Genomic DNA, 15,956 nt, shown 5'->3' on the forward strand with positions numbered 1-15,956 from the left:
TGTCTCCTGCAGCGTGTTGATGCATCTCTGGTTCTGGTCCAGCAGAAAAGCCCGGTTCTGTCCAGAACCAGGCTGCACCGGATCGCAGAGCTCATGTCCAGAACCGGTGCCTTCAGGAACACGTTTCCCAGGAATCCGGAACGCCGAGCAGAACCTCATCCTGCAGAGGGTTGAGGCGACGCGTTGGGGCGTCCTGATCTCTGCCTGATGGCAAATACTGGAGGAAAGCAACTGAACGATCCTCACTAACAGAGCGACTCGAACGCTTAATCCAGATGAACGGTAAGTGAGTTACTCTGATCAACGAACCAGAGATCGGACCTTCTCTGGTTCTAATCAGTGGAAAACTGAAAAACGTCACATCCGTCAAATCCTTAGGAAGGAAGAGCAGAATGGGTCCAAATCAGAATCAGAAGCTCCAAGGAAAACCACATCGGTCACGAAAAGAGGACAAAATAAAGGTTTGTGTCATTTTTACCAAAATATATAATAATAGCAAAAAGATACGACTGGGACTTCAAAGATTTTAACGCAATTATCACATTTTTCACAAACTTCTGAGTGGAACCTTTGTCTTCACACGTTTCTGGAACGACCATAAATCTGACGCACGGCTACAGCCGCTAATAGCAGCCGTTTCCCTTTTCCCTCTGGGTTCATTTCTGCTTCTACACGACCTGATTGGACGATGGAAGAGACGGTTGTGTCCAAGTGGTGCTAACAGCAGTTAGCCTGTCAGAATCTATGCTAGTCTAAAATAGCATCTGAATGCTAACATGTAGCAGCTAATGCTAATGTTAGCGTCCACAGTCCAGATTTCTAAAGAAACTCCATGAAGGATGAGAGAAACTCTGAGATGAACTCTGATGTTCAGATCTGATGATATTTTTTCAATAATTTAGAAAAAATAGTTTGATATTTTTATTAATTATAGATCCTGAAATTAACGTCATTAAAAATCTGAATCAAGTTCAAACACTAAAAAACACGAAATGTGAAGAGAATTTGAGTTTTTTCCATTTCATCTTGAAAACCTGGGAAATCCGTTAATCTGGACCATGATAAACATTTTCTGAGTCGATTGTTTTCCTTTCTAAGAAGAAAGATTTGCTTTTCAGAAAAAGTAGGTCGTTGTTTGTGCTTTTAGTTGCTTTGAAATTAATATTAATGAAAAAACTTTGTTACAAATGGGAATCTATTTTTTGTTTCTCATATTTTTGACATCCGGCGCCGATTTCCTGAGATCAGAGGGGCCCGTGAATGGCCCCCGGACCTCACGTTGAGCCCCGGTGATGCAGACTGCAGTGGGAAACGTTGCTGAAGCTGCAGGTGAAAAAATCCAGCCTGACTCTGATTAACGGTAAACAGCAGCTTCTGTGCTGCAGGTATTTTCAGGTTTTCTTCGTTTCGACTGAAGCGTCTCTGGAGAATCGCTACGCAGGCGAGGCTGAATGAAAGTCAACAGATTCACGGCTCCTCTGCTGCAGCGGGAGCAGAGAGGAAATATTTACAGTACATACAGTAACGGCTGCACAGCGTGGACACAGTGCCACCTGGTGGTTCATCCGAGTCAGAGCAGCAGGAATCTGCTCCAGGTTCATTTTCACACCCAGTTCATTTTGTTCCTTGAAGGCGGGGGTGTCCAAAGTGAGGCCCAGGGGCCATTTGTGGCCCTTAGACTGGTCGAGCATGAAAAACCTTTGATTTTCATTTATTTAACCTTTTAAATAACCAGGTGAGTTATTAAGAATAAAAACCTGGCAGTGAGAGAAGTACAGGTGGAGAAGCAGATGGAGACTTTATATTTTCATTCAGGGTAAAATTATCACCACATCATTTTCTCATAATGGAAAATCTTAAGTACAAAACAGAGAGTTTGTCTTTTAACAGCCAAGATTTTATAATAACTAGAATCATGTTAATCCAGACGACGCTTCGCCAAAATCAGCTTCATTTATTAAACTAAATGTAGAAAAAGTTCAGAGAGAAAGTGACGTAGGAAAACGCAGAACCAGCAGAGGCTAGAAACATGAGTCCAGTTTGGTCAAACCGGGTCGAACCGGTTAAGGTAACAAACTGAACCTGAGGAGGAAGTGAGGATTTAACTCTGCAGCAGCAGAACCAGAACTTCACCCTGCTGGTGTCGTTCTGGTTCTGCTGCTTCAGGAAACCCGGATGATTCATCGTCAGAACCGGTTTGGAAACACACAGAACCAGAAGTCGGCCCAGAATAAAAACAGAAACTCACCGACCGTCATGGAGTCTGGCAGCCCGGCAGACAGCGGACCGGACCGGACCGGCGGACTGGACTCCATGCTGCAGCAACAGAGATGAACAATCAGATGGTTAGTTTGGGGTTCGGTCAGGCTGCAGCCGATCCAAACATCAGAACCCGACCTGAAGGCGAGCTGGGTTCTGCCGCTCTCACAGTTCTCTGCCGACCCGGTGGAGCGGCACGGGGCGGGGAACCCGGCTGGCTCCTCCACAGAACTCACTGCAGGAACAGAAGTGAAACTGAAAGGACCAGCCGCCACGGAAAGTACCTCAGATTACCAGTGACAGCTGGTTCTGTTACACAGAACCGGTCCGGTACCTGGATCAGGGTCCGCTGGGGTCACAGGAATCAGGATGTCGGCGCTGGTCTGGTCGGTGATGGTTTGGACCGGACTCCAGGTGGAAACACTGGACAGGCTGCCCACCACCAGCCTGGAACCGGAACAACCAGTTAGAACCGGACCAGTCAGTTAGAACCGGAACAACCAGTTAGAACCGGACCAGTTGGAACCAAAACAACCAATTAGAACCAGTTAGAACCAGACAAATTAGAACCAGAACAACCAGTTAGAACCAGTTGGAACCAGACAAGTTAGAACCAGAACAACCAGTTAGAACCAGTTAGAACCGGACCAGTTGGAACCAAAACAACCAATTAGAACCAGTTAGAACCAGTTAGAACCAGACAAATTAGAACCAGAACAACCAGTTAGAACCAGATCTCCTGCAGAATCCTCCATCAACTAATTTTTTATCTAAATTTAATTTTTGTTTTTTTGTAGGCCGGCTGCACCTTGTTGGAAAATATCGGATTAACTAAAATATCGGTAAATATTGCGATTACGATAACATTGGTAAGAACAGCCGATATTATTGTCAATATTCCTGATTTATTTCCGCGTCGTAGATCTTAACGGGTCGGTTCAGACCGACCGGGAAGAGCCGGATCTGAGAGGAATTCAGTCTCTGAGCTAACGTAGCCTTAGCGCCTCTGAAGCTAACTGCTAACATCGGATGCATCCCTGTATTTCCTTCCTCTTCCCAGTTCCAGAACCTTCTGTGGTTCTGTTGCCTGAGGTCCAAATCAAGCAGAGGTTCTGGAGGCTGGTGGTTCTGAGTTTTGGACTCACTGATCAGAGGCCAGTCTGTCCTGGATTTCAGTTCGGGGTTTCCTCGTCTCCTCTTCGTCGTCCTCCTCCTCCTCGTTCTCTGCGCTCTGGCTGTCAGGGAGTGGCGGCCCAGCGGGGGGCGCCGTGTGGCCGGGCCGCGGCGACCCGACCCAGCCCGCGTCCCCCGGCTCTGGGACGCCGTTCTGGGCCGGAGACCCGGACAGCGGCGGCTGCAGCGGGTTGATGCCTTCCTCCACGCTGCTCTGGGCCGGAGCGCCGCGGCGACTCCTCGCCTTCGCCTCTTCATCGCCGTCCTCCTCATCCTCAGCCCCGCCGTCCAGGTCGTCGTCGAAGGAAATGATGTTGGTGATTTTCTTCCTCCTCCGTCGCTCCTTCCTCAGCCCCGAGTCTGAGCCCAGAACAAAAACCAGAAACTCACAATTCAAGTTACAGAAACTTTGGTTTTCTTTAAAAAGTGCAGATTGAAATTTGATTGTTTTACAACAAACGATTCAAATGATTCATCTTTCAGTTTTCTGGCTAATAAACAAACATGGAGAAATGAAACAGGCGCTGCTAACATCAGAACCTCCATGATGGAAAAAAATCAATGGAAAGCTGCTTTGGTGCCGAACGCCAGGAATCACTGCGGCCAAATAAATACGATCAGAAAGATAAACTGAGATTCATTTCAAACAGAAAATAAAAGTTTGTTCCGTTCAGAGGCAGGGCGACAGCAGGTCGGCTTCCTGAACCCGGAGCTGCTCCTCGCAACCCGGCTACAGTTCAGCTCAGAGAAAACGAAGCTTTCAGAAGAACGAGAGCCAAAGGAAGGAAAAGAAAAGTGTGAGCAAAAGAGAGAAAGACAAAGAAAGAGGGACAGAGTGGAAGAAAGAAAGAGCAAAGCCGTTTGGCCCGGTTCCTGTTCCGTAGAAACCGACCGACGTTCGGCAGAGTGAAGTCCGCCCAGCATGTTGGGGCAACTTCAAGCTGCTGCTACACAAGTTGTAGCTAGCTAGCATCTCCCAGAATGCCGTGCGGTTCTGCGTCAGAGTTCAGTGAAATGATCAATATTATTTTAAATATTTTCTATTGATACTGATAACGTGTCATCAATGTTTATCGGCCAGCCCTGCGGCTCCCTCTGACACATCAAGCATTTGTAATCCAAAGGTGAGTGAATGTTCACCAGCGCAGACAGAGCGTCTGCACAGCATAAACTACGCATTTTAATTTCACTATTTTGAAGCTAAATTTGTAAACTTTAACATCATTTCCTAACCAAGCCGCGCCACAGATCGGTAGGAACCGGAGCGGCCGGTTGTTTCCAGGACGCAGCGCGGCTTCCTACCAGCAGAGGCGCTGCGGGGCAGGACGGGCAGCGGGTCGGAGGCGTCGGGCTTCGGGGTGAAGCCGGGCACCACGGCGGTGGCGGTGCTGATCTCCCGCAGCAGGGAGCTGACGCCCTGGGTGGATTCCTTCAGCAGGCTGCCGATGCCCTGCGTGGATTCCTTCAGCAGGCTGGAGACGGACGAGCCGCCGCCGCGCGGCGCGGCGCCGTTCAGGTCGCTGTTATCGATGTTGATGGCGAACAGGATGGAGTTCAAACCTGGAGGGACAGGAAATCTGAATATCTGGCTCAGGTTTAATCCACTAATTCAGTTCAAAAGGGGACATTTATAGTTTTCCATCTAAAAGTTAACAAAAACCCAAAAATTAAAAACAATAAATTCTCAAACAGAAAAGTTTTCATGGCTAACAGCTGAGTGGAGGGAAAAAGTGTCCTAGAAAATCCACGTCTCTATCCAGTGATATTCTGAAAACCTTCATTTTTAAGTTTAATGACCAAAAACATTAAAAGTTACCTAAGAAAATAAACGCAGTAATTAATCTGTTTAAAATACATTATAAAGACTCGTAATCTAACGTATGAATCTCCAAGTGAAGTTCAAGCTCTCACATCTTGAATTTAATACTTTATATAAATTACCTCTACCTTTATCATTAGTTATACATTTATAGACATTTTTATATATTTTTCAGATTTCTTTTAAGATTTATTCACATATTTATAATAGGGCTGCAGCGATTTATCGGTGCGGATTTCCTTAATTTCAGGAGATCTGTGGTCGGCCGATTTTTACACGTGAAGCTGATCTTATCCACCGATGTTACCAACCTCAGCAAGCTGCTGCCGGGAGGCGGTCCGGGCGCCGGGAGGCGGTCCGGGCGCCGGGAACCAGCCGCCCAGCAGAGGGCGCCGGACCACTGAGAGAGGCTGCACCGACCCGATCACGTCTACAGTTAACATCAGTTGCTCTGCTGTCGCCAATTCAGCAGCTTTCTTGATGTCTTGAGCAACATTTCAGACTAAAAACTGAAATCGGCCAAAATCGGAATCGTAAGTTAAGACTTTAGAAGGTCGGTAATCGGCCAGAAAACTGCAATCAGTGCACCTTTAATTTATATTTAGATGTTGATTTTCATGTCTATACATTAATGTTTATGTATTTGATTATTTACATTTATACATTTATTTATTTATATTTTTATGTTTGTGTGTCTATATTTATATATAAATATGTAGCCTATATTTTTGTTTGCTTAAATTTATATATTTATGTTGACATTTATTTAAATTTAATTTTTATATTCATGTTTATACTTGATGATTTTATGATTATTTAGACTTCATTATATGTATATTTTATGTTTATTAACATTTGTTCATGTTCTTCAGACCGTCGCTCACCTGCAGCCATGGTTGGCAGCATACTTGCTCTCTCCTCGTCCAGAACAAAAGCCCAGTCTTCATAGAAGGTTCTAGAGAAGACAGAACCAGAACCTGTTAATCTGTCCAGCTGACCAGAACCAGAACCAGAGGATGCTAACCTGAGCCGCGGGCGGTCAGCCAGCAGCGTGTGCAGGTAGCGCTCCAGCGAGTGTTCGTTCAGGGCGCAGCGAAGCCAGGCCCGGCCCCGGCCCAGTTCGGACGAGATGTGGCGCAGCGAGTAGAACCGCTGCAGCTCATGGCGGTTCAGCTGCTCCTTCACATTCAGCCAGAAGGTCAGCTCTGCAGGAGGAGGAACCGTTAGCAATGCTGGCTAATGATGGCGAATGCTGGCTAATGCTGGCTAATGCTGGCTAATGCTGGCTATTGATGGCTAATGCTGGCTATTGATGGCTAATGCTGGCTATTGCTGGCTATTGATGGGTAATGATGCCTAATGAAGCATAATGATGGCTAGCTTAATCTCAGCTGCTGATGGACCTTTTTTAAGTTTAATTTTCCCCTTGAAACAGGAAATGCAAGTTAAAGTGGTCTGAAGTCGGGTTACTGTGCCGCCCCACTGAGCAGCTGATCTGCATATTTACAGGACGACCTCAGAACCAGGTGTAGAAAACTCATTCAGTTCATCATCCAGCTCACTGCAGGCCTCTGGTTCACCAGGAAACACAGGAACAATTCAGACTTAAAACCAACAGCAGCAATAAAAGTTCCTGTTTCTGTCACCAGTGGTCATCTGGAGTCCTTAGCAGTAGTCAGTCAATAGAAGGAATTTCCCTACAGAGAATAACTCCATCGTTCCTCCGGACCAGGAAAGGATGAATACGAGGAACTTTTCCCACCTGATGGTTTAAAAACATTTTTTAGTTTTCACTCATTCTGATACAAACTTCTTTAACCTGAGCAAACCACATCTCGACTCTCCTTCCTGCCTGATTCATCCTGCTGAACGTGTTCAGAGCCAACCAGCTGCAGCCTGCAAGTCATTATGATCAACACAGATCAGGCCGTTTCTGCCATTCAAAGACCAAACCAGGCGGAAAATCTCTTCAGAGAAACCAGCTCAACATGCAGAAAGCAAAGCTGCAGAGGCGTCGCAGCGTCCCTCAGAGGAGCCTGACCACAGCACCACACTGCAAAAACAATAAACCTCACCAAGAATTTTTATTCAGTTTCTAATGCAAATAAACTTTTATAAGACAAAACCAAGTTATTAGTAACTTTTCAGCAGGATGTAGAAGATTTAAGATGAATGAAATCTAAAATCCCAGGAAAATAAAATCTGATATTAATAAAAGAAAACGTTGAAAAAACAAACACACAGGCTGTAAAACATCCATTTTCAAAATGTACAAAATGCTATAAAATAAGTATTTGTGGTTTTTGTAAATTTCTTAATTATTTACTTATGGAATTATCAAGTAAACAATTGGCTGGGGTTGCTAGGTAACGGGCTGGGCTTGGCTGGGGTTGCTAGGTAACGGTGCCAGTGGAATTAGAAGTTTTTTCATAAATATTAGGGAATTATTTACCTAAACAAGCTCTTATATCTTGCTGAAAAGTTACTTATAGTTAGTTTTGTCTTATTTTAAATGTAATAAGATATCTGCATTAGAAACTGAACAAAAATACTTGGTAAGATTTTGTGTTTTTGCGGTGAACAAGTGAAACGGGAAAGCAGACTCTTCCAAAGGTCTGCTTCCTCAGACTGACTCTGTTCCTGCATAATTCAACGCTTCACGCCTTCAAGCCAAGAACAAACGGCCAGACGTTCCAGCAGGATGTTTCCTGTTTCTCAGCAGGTGGTGATGCGTTCACCTGCTTCCGTCTTGCTGCTGAAGCCGGCAGCCTGCTTCAGCGCTGCAGCGGTCAGCGCCAGGCCTTTGCTCTTCCTCAGGCCGTGCTGCAGCACCGCCTCGAACTGAGCGCACAGGCAGATCACCCTGCAAACACAGAGCGCTTCAGTTAAACCTTCAGTTATTAGGACAGCAAAAAATATAAAGAAAATGACTAAATATATCATAATATATCAAACATAAAAACACAAAACTTCCACATCCAGTCCAAAAATCAGCAGAAAGAAGATTAAACTTATGACACTAATTGTCTTCCATATTTATATTTACAAATGTAATTTTTACTCATCTCACAAATAGACCTGTCATGATAACAAATTTAATGACAAATTGTCTCAGAAGTTATCACAATAAATGATAATATTGTTGTTTTGGTACCATTTTCCAGCAATAAAGGCAATAATGACATCATAATGCAAGGACAGATTCCCAAAGATCAATAAACTTTAAATTCTAACAAACATTTAACACTGGGACTGGAAGACATTTTAAATATCCAAGATAAATTAAACTAAACAGAAACAAATAAAATAAAATTCTCTGTAAATAAAACTGTCCTATGAGACCAAAACACCAAACTGAAACTTTCATCATCCAGGTTTTGGTAGAAACACAGAAATGATAAATCATGCAAATGGAAATGATTGAGCTTGTTTTCATTTATTATGAAATTAAATGATTTATTGCTTATTTCTACTCTTTCCCAATTATATCTATAAAGTTAATGAATTATAATGCACCTCACATCATGCTTACTGTCTACAGTCTCCTGTCAGACATCCAAACAGCCATGGGCCTTTCACAATAAATCAATTCATTCAAATAATTTATTGATTTAACACCTTGAAATTGGGCCTCTGTCTCTTTAAGAAGCTCCTGCTCTTCCTGAAGCTCCGCCTCCAGGAAGTCGTCCAACATGGCTTCTCTATTAACCCTTTAACATTTTTACCAGCGTTGCTCTGAGCAGCAGCTCCTGTAATGAGCTGTTTGCTGCTGGCTAGTCTGAAGGAGCAGAGTGGGGGAGGAGCTGCGCCTCAGAGGCGGAGCTAGGTCGACCCAGGCGTTTTGAACAGCTGACTGGTTGCCATGGAGACTAAAGGATTTCTCAGACATGAAAGAATCAAAGCAACACTGCAGGTTTGTTTTCGTAACATGATGGAAGGATAAAAAATGTTTGATTTTAGACGATACCGGCCCTTTAAGACAATTCATAGAAGGCAGTCGGGTTTTATATGTTAAAAAAGACACAACAACTTCCTGAAGAGTTGAAGTGCTCCTTTCAAGTTTAATTTAGCAGTGAAAAGAGACACGTGGTCCAGTCTGAATCCGTTATAACCTGGAAGGTGGTTCTGAAAAACATTTTATGTTTGGTTCTGTCTGAAACAAACATTTCCCGTTTGGACCTGCTCTACCTGCTGTCTGAGTCCGTGGCGATCTCTTTTCTTCCTCCAAAGCGGATTTGGCACTGCAGAGATATGAAAGGAATGGAAACATGAGAAAGTTCCCGCTCTGCAGGCGGCAGAACCAGAGCAGATTCCAGGAAAATATTTTGCGACTTTCCAGTTTGATTGTTCGGCTTTGATCAGAGTCACGCAGCTGCTTTCTCTGCAACCTGAACCCAACCTGCTCACGTTGCCATGGTGATGCCCATGTTAGACCATCTGTTCTTCATCATCCTCATCCTCCCAGAATGTTTTCTAACAAATTTCCACAAAAATCAACCCAGGAAACATTGTTCTACTTCCTGTCTGTGTGAGCAGCAGGCGAAGGAAGTAAAACAACAACAGATCCACATTCTGTCACATTAAAACCATAAACTGCAGTTTAGTTTATTTTATGGAGGTTTTACCAAACAGCTCAACACAAAGCAGAGAAGAAAGTTAAGAAAAGCAAAATAAAATGTATTATTATTAAATTAGTCCCAAGTCTTGTAAGAAGAGAAAAAAACCACATTTTAACTTTCAGATTTAAATGAAAATCTCCCCACATTGAAACATGATGTTGGCAGCATTATGCTGTGGGAATGCTCTTTAGCAGGAGCAAGACGACCAGAGTTGATGGGAAGATGGATGGAGGAAAACCTAAAGACTGGAGGTTCTCCTTCCACTCCCAACATGCAGAAATATTATGGGATGCTTTACATCAAAGCTGATTCATGGGTTACAATGGCCTAGTCAAAGTCCAGACCTGAATCCAATAGCAGATCTAAGGTGAGTCTTTAAAAAACTCAAGTCTGAAGAACTTCATCCAACCTGAGTAAGAATGAGCAAAAGTTTCCGTCTGGATGTTCAAAGATGAAACAAACTTCAAACTGTGAAGCCGCCTCGCCGCCGTGTGTGAATACTTTCAGATGGGTCTGCAGCTGCATCTCTCTTTAATTCAGAATTTACCATCATATTTCTTCCAGAGTTCAAATGAACTGAACCACTGCTGCCTCCTGTAGGAAGGATGCTAACGCTAACCGCTAATGGCTAACAGCTAACTCACCTGTTTGACGGCGTCCAGCAGCCTCTCGAGGAGGTTCTGTCTCTTCGCATCATTCTGCTGAGTTCCTGCAGAGGAAGGAAACACACTGATGATGAGGAGGAGGGACGAAGAGGAGAGAAACATGGAGGCCGTTTCCCTGAAACCGTTACAACAGAACAAAGTTACTCTGGGCTCAGAAACGGTTCTGCTGAATAAACAAACCTCTAAACGTTACTGAAGTTAATCTGCGGAGTCCAAACTTTTTATCACATGGGCCAAAATCATCAACAGAGAAGAACCAGGACAAAAATAAAATCACAATTTTTTCTACAAATAAAGAATTCTGATTTTTTTGTTTTTGTTGTTTAAAAGGCTGAAAAATGATCTTAGGTTCAAAGCTTAGAGTTTGAATGTTTGCCTCAATAAAAGAAATGTGTAGATTGTTTTAGGTCTCCACTGAAAAAATAACGAAAAGAAAATCGATTCTGAGCAAAATCATGTGGATTTTAACTCCATTTAATAACCATTTGAAGAATTAATTTCTGTTTGGTATCAAAGTATTTTTGAACTGAATTTGAAATTAAAGACAAACTCTGCAGCCTAAATTTATACTGGAAGAAGATTTTCATAACTGTGGAAAGATTCTTTTAATCATGAAAAACCTTTAAAAGTCTCCATCCAGTTGAGTCAATTTTATTCATAAAACACTTTAAAGTCAGCAGAGCTAAAACCTAAATAATTCAAATAAATGAATACATATGAGAAGTAAAGAAGAAATGGAATGAATAAAACCAGAAATGAAACCTAATGTCAATAAAAATTAATAAAATACTAACACCAGATAGTTTCTACAGAGGCTGTTTCTCTCCGGGGACTCCAGCTTCCTCCGTCCAAAACATGACTGGTTAATTTGACTCTAAAAAAATTATATTAAAAATTAAAGCTGTCCTGTGGTTTTTACTGGTTTTAAAGGAGGAAAACGTGTCGAGTGGAATAAAAGTTCAGAACCAAACTAGAGGGCAGAATCTGGACTTTTCCTTTCAAAATAAAAGTTGAATGTTTCTAGGCTGTTGTTAAGGTGACCTGAGCGAGGCGTTGTTGTTGGACTTTTGCTTTCATTTCCCAGCAGCAGAGTCTGACCGAACCGAGCCCAAGTATTCCGAACCACAGAATAAAGCAGCTGGAGCTTAACGTGTGCAGGAAGTAGCTGGTTCTGGTTCTGTTAGCTCTGAGCAGGTTGCTGGAGCAGAACCTCCCCTGGCTGCTGGATGAGAAACTCACCGTTCATCCTGACATCCGACCTCCTGGACCGGAAACGGCTCGGAGGAAACGGTTCTTCTCATCTCCCAGAACCAGCACCAAGCTAGCGGTGCCCCGGCTCCATGCCGCCGCCGTAGCCGACCTGGACCCACCCAACAGCGGCGTGAGCGCCGATGCTCGCTCGGTGAACAGCGAGGCCTGCGGGGGAGCCGCTTCCCGGTCCGATAACCCGGCGGGCCGTGATGGACGCGGTTCCGAGGCCGAACTCTGAGCCGTTCGGTCCCGTGTCAGCAGAACCGGGAGCCGCTTTGGACCAGAAACCAAAAGTTATCAGAGTATAATCAGTTCAGCCTGTGACACTGCGAAAAACCGAAACCGACCACTCACATGACGGCGGCGGGGTCACGTGACCAAACACACTCCGGTCACATGATGACGAGCGCTGCTGGGAGTTGTAGTTTTTAGCTGAAAAACTGATTTCAGTCGCTTTAGGCTTGTTCTGCTGGTTCTTTGCGGTCCAGATGAGTAGATATTCTTCTTCTTGGTGTCTGAAAATGTTTTCTTCATTCTGTAATTTATCCAGTTCTATCATTTCCCCCATTTGCTTCCTGCGGCCTAAAATGACAAACTAATGTCAGATTCAGGTTTTTGTTCCTCTTTAAAGAAAAAGTAACACGTTCGCTTACTAACGAGCCACCAGCTGTTAAATCCTGATGAGGATAACATACCACCCCCAAATCATTTTATTAGGATACAATGTGGCAGAATAACACATTGGGAGGTATTCTACATGGAAAATAATTATACAATACAATTATATATTTTTCACAGAAGAAAATCTAAAAAGTGTGGCATGCATATTATTGAGCATTACTTTGCAGATTCATCTTTCTCATTGGTGGTATAACTGAAATACTCTGATTCTTCTTGGTTGAGTCAGGTCCAGTGGAGAACGTCTGTGCACAGTAGTGTTCAAGTCTTTGCTTAAATTCTCTGTTGGATGCACGCCAGGTGCTTCATGTCACCATAAAAGTTTTAAAAACAGAATAAACAAAAACAATAGACTTGTCGCTTTTGGAGTAAAAGTTGCTGAAGAATCTGAAAAGTGCGTAGCAGTTTTTAAGCCCCTTTTCTGGTCCCCACACTCAACCACGCCCCCAGAGCCTGTAGGCTCCGCCCACTTTGATGACACTGGGGGCGGGGCTAAACACTCACACTTTAAATCCTTAATGGTTTAAACCAGTGTTTCCCAACCCTGGTCCTCGAGGCACACTGCCCTGCATGTTTTAGATATTTCTCTGCTTTCATACGCCTGATTCAGGTGATTGCAGTTCAGCAAACACTTGTCAATTGAAATCACCTGTGTTAAAGCAAGGTAACACCTAAAACATGCAGGGCAGTGTGCAATGAGGACCAGGGCTGGGAAACACTGGTTTAAACAACAAGATGGAAACGTGATATTTACACAACTTTTAATTTCACACAAAAATTCTAAAAATATTTTACGAGTTATAAAACAAGTTCAGTGTGGGTTTGTTTCATCGTTAGTTTAGATTTGACATATATTACAAGCAATAATTTAGTATTTTTGCAGAAAATAGGGAACATATGGATAGTAAATGCTTGTAGCTGTTTATAACTGTTTTCTGCTTCAGGTGTGTCAGTGTTTTGTTTCAGCAGCAGCATTTACAATTTCCATGATAAATGAACAGATCATGCAGATAAAATGAAGCACTTCACTCATTTCAACTCCTCTGAAATCTGTAAATGAGCTACAGATGATCAGCGGTAAAAACAGTCAGTAGTCTCTGAATGTGTCAGCAAACTGCTGTTGTTGTGTGCAAAGTTTACGTCTTATCATTCATCATCTCTGTGTTGACTAACGATTACAGACACATAAAAATAACTGTAGATAAAGACAAAAATAAAACTCCAGCTTCAGGTTCTGACTCTTCATATGGACAAAGTTTCTCTTACAAGTTGTTTTGAGGAAGAGCCTTTAGAGCTGCCATATATGGTAGAGAGTGTTACATCCGTACCGCAGTCTGAGGGCCCGGGGCCCCCGGAGGGCCCCTCTTCCACAGGCCGAGCCTTTTTCCTGAAGGAGTTCCTGATCCCGTTGGAAACCCGCCTGACGGCCCGGCTGAGCCGCCTGTCCCGGGTCTTCATCAGGCCCACGTCGTCCTCCAGCTCCTCCGACGGCACCTCGATGTTCCCCGAGTACCAGAAGATCCACCAGATCAGGCTGAGGAAGATGACGATGGCGCCGCCGTAGATGAAGACGTCGTGGATCACCAGGCCGCCGAACACCCCCACCATGATGACCAGGACGCCCAGAACGTCGTGGACCACCGCCAGCCAGAAGGCACACTTACAGCGGCCGACTCCATCGTACGTCTCTTCCATGACCGGCGCGATCTGCACGGAGGTGGACATGATGGCAGAGGAGGTCCTCCAGACCAGAGGAAGAAGAAACCTGGTCCGACGGCAGCTGCAGGACTGTGAGGTTAAATCCCTGCATGGAACAAGCTGCTGTTCAAAGTACAACGTTCACCGGTTGTTATCTGGAATCCACTGGATCTGATGTTTCAGTTGCATCATCTCTGACAAACACGCAGCAGTCATTCCTGAAAATCACCTCCAATCATCCTTCCCTCTGAGAGAGGTTTGGTCATTTCTATTTATTGTTGAGTTTTGGTTTGCTTTGAAGCGTTTTCTGATTGCAAAAAAGTCAAATGAAATCAGTGGTGGGCACAATCCGCTAACAGCTAATACTGGAGCTAATTAGTAGGTTAGTGCTTTAGCTTTGAAAACATTTAGGGCACTTATAGGTTTCCATAATTACTTTTTCCAGATTTATTCAACAGAGCTCAAGATTGTTCCACTTCCTCTCCTAACTTTATTTAAACCAAGAAACATCCAGAAACAAAATAAAACGGACAGTAGAGAACAAGATATGAATATTTAAATACAATATCAGAGGGGATTATAATTATAATATCAAAATAAAATTGGTGCTGAAGGGTTGTAATCTTTTAAGGACCAATATAATTTGGATTGATTTAGCATTTAAACTTTTAAAGATTCTATATTAATTGAATATCACATTATCTAGAAATCAGGTTCTTGCTGCAGATGTTTCCTCTGAAGTTTCATGCGGCTCCCAGTTGAAGTTGATCCTGGAAGGAAAGCAGCTGGACTCTGTGACTGACCGGCTCAGCCCTGCTCTTCATCTCAGACTCATGTCTTCCTCCAGTTCCAGGCTGAAGACAACAGCCAGCATGTCGCCCACTGAGAGCAGCAGGAAGATCCTCTCCTGGACCCGGCAGATCCTTAAAACCAGAAGGAAACCCGGCCGACCCCAGAGGTCTCAACATTCGTCCTCCAGCCCCTGGCTGAGGCGTCTCCGCCGGTGCTTCTCCTTCAGGACGGGGATCCACACCAGGCCCACCGCCACGAACATCAGCCCTACGGACAGGCAGGCCGACGCCACGGACCGGGACGCGCCGCTCACCCCGGCGGAGCGGAGCAGGAGCAGCAGCGCGCCGGCCGCAGACATCAGAGACCCCATCACCATGGAGATGATGGGCTTGTGGAGGAAGGCCCATGCTGGACCTGCTGAGCGCTGGTCTGAGCACAGGCTCTGATCCTCAGGTTCCTCCATGGCTTCCTGAGAAAACCTCTTGATCCGTCAGTCCGTTTGGACTGGTTCCGCTCCCATGGAGGAGCAACACCGTCTGCATCACCAGTAACCTGGGAACACAAGCCGGTAACTCCAGAAGGACCGACGGAGCCGCAGATCAGAGGCAGGGCTTCAGAGAGCCGCCTGTCATCATCTGCTTTCATTCAGCATCAATCATCCACACATCAGCGCTGACGGACACAACGCACCTGGCTCCACCAGCACAGGCTGCTGGACAAAAGCTGCGTCACCTGATACAGGCGCACCGAGAACAACCGTTTCCACGGCCACCGCACACAGCACCAGCCGGTAACATAAGACAGAGAAATTTGTTTCCCTCATCAATCCATCCATCAATCACTGACCAGGAGGCGGAGTCAAACATGACCCACCGTGACCGCAGTCACCCCAAAGGTCAACCTGCAGAGACCAGCATCACCCCAAAGGTCAACCTGCAGAGACCAGCATCACCCCAAAGGTCAACCTATAGAGACCAGCATCACCCCAAAGGTCAACCTATA

The 15,956-nt window shown here is 44.6% G+C and overlaps 3 protein-coding genes across 4 annotated transcripts in view; all 3 read right to left on the bottom strand.

Annotated features, from left to right (window-relative positions):
- Positions 1–12,369, bottom strand: part of snx29 (sorting nexin 29) — a 50,793-nt gene extending 38,424 nt beyond the window's left edge. For both annotated transcript variants that reach the window (XM_015052972.1, XM_015052971.1), the window contains exons 1-11: positions 11,775–12,369; positions 10,515–10,579; positions 9,440–9,492; positions 7,990–8,114; positions 6,276–6,456; positions 6,136–6,206; positions 4,735–4,992; positions 3,405–3,792; positions 2,594–2,706; positions 2,398–2,494; positions 2,249–2,316 (exon numbers count right to left, since the gene is read on the bottom strand). In XM_015052972.1, the coding sequence (XP_014908458.1) occupies positions 2,249–2,316; positions 2,398–2,494; positions 2,594–2,706; positions 3,405–3,792; positions 4,735–4,992; positions 6,136–6,206; positions 6,276–6,456; positions 7,990–8,114; positions 9,440–9,492; positions 10,515–10,579; positions 11,775–11,781 (1,426 nt within the window). In that variant the 5' untranslated portion in view covers positions 11,782–12,369. The remainder of the gene's footprint in view (positions 1–2,248; positions 2,317–2,397; positions 2,495–2,593; positions 2,707–3,404; positions 3,793–4,734; positions 4,993–6,135; positions 6,207–6,275; positions 6,457–7,989; positions 8,115–9,439; positions 9,493–10,514; positions 10,580–11,774) is intronic.
- An 823-nt stretch (positions 12,370–13,192) lies between these two features.
- Positions 13,193–14,885, bottom strand: LOC106960055 (transmembrane protein 238-like). The gene has a single exon (XM_015052974.1). The coding sequence runs from the start codon at positions 14,187–14,189 to the stop codon at positions 13,707–13,709; it is 483 nt and encodes a 160-aa protein (XP_014908460.1). The 5' UTR covers positions 14,190–14,885; the 3' UTR covers positions 13,193–13,706.
- A 23-nt stretch (positions 14,886–14,908) lies between these two features.
- On the bottom strand, positions 14,909–15,950 carry LOC106960056 (phosphoinositide-interacting protein-like). Its single transcript, XM_015052975.1, has one exon. It carries the CDS (start codon positions 15,415–15,417, stop codon positions 15,124–15,126), a length of 294 nt encoding a protein of 97 aa, XP_014908461.1. The 5' UTR covers positions 15,418–15,950; the 3' UTR covers positions 14,909–15,123.
- Between the last annotated feature and the right edge of the window lie 6 nt (positions 15,951–15,956).

This window comes from Poecilia latipinna, unplaced genomic scaffold (genome assembly GCF_001443285.1).
Source record: "Poecilia latipinna isolate Pla-1442-1.1 unplaced genomic scaffold, P_latipinna-1.0 Scaffold1150, whole genome shotgun sequence".
In the NCBI taxonomy this organism is placed as follows: Eukaryota; Metazoa; Chordata; class Actinopteri; order Cyprinodontiformes; family Poeciliidae; genus Poecilia; species Poecilia latipinna.

Excerpts from the sequence above, each read along its gene's own strand:
- LOC106960055 (XM_015052974.1), bottom strand. The coding sequence starts at position 14,189 with ATGTCCACCTCCGTGCAGATCGCGCCGGTCATGGAAGAGACGTACGAT.
- LOC106960056 (XM_015052975.1), bottom strand. The coding sequence starts at position 15,417 with ATGGAGGAACCTGAGGATCAGAGCCTGTGCTCAGACCAGCGCTCAGCA.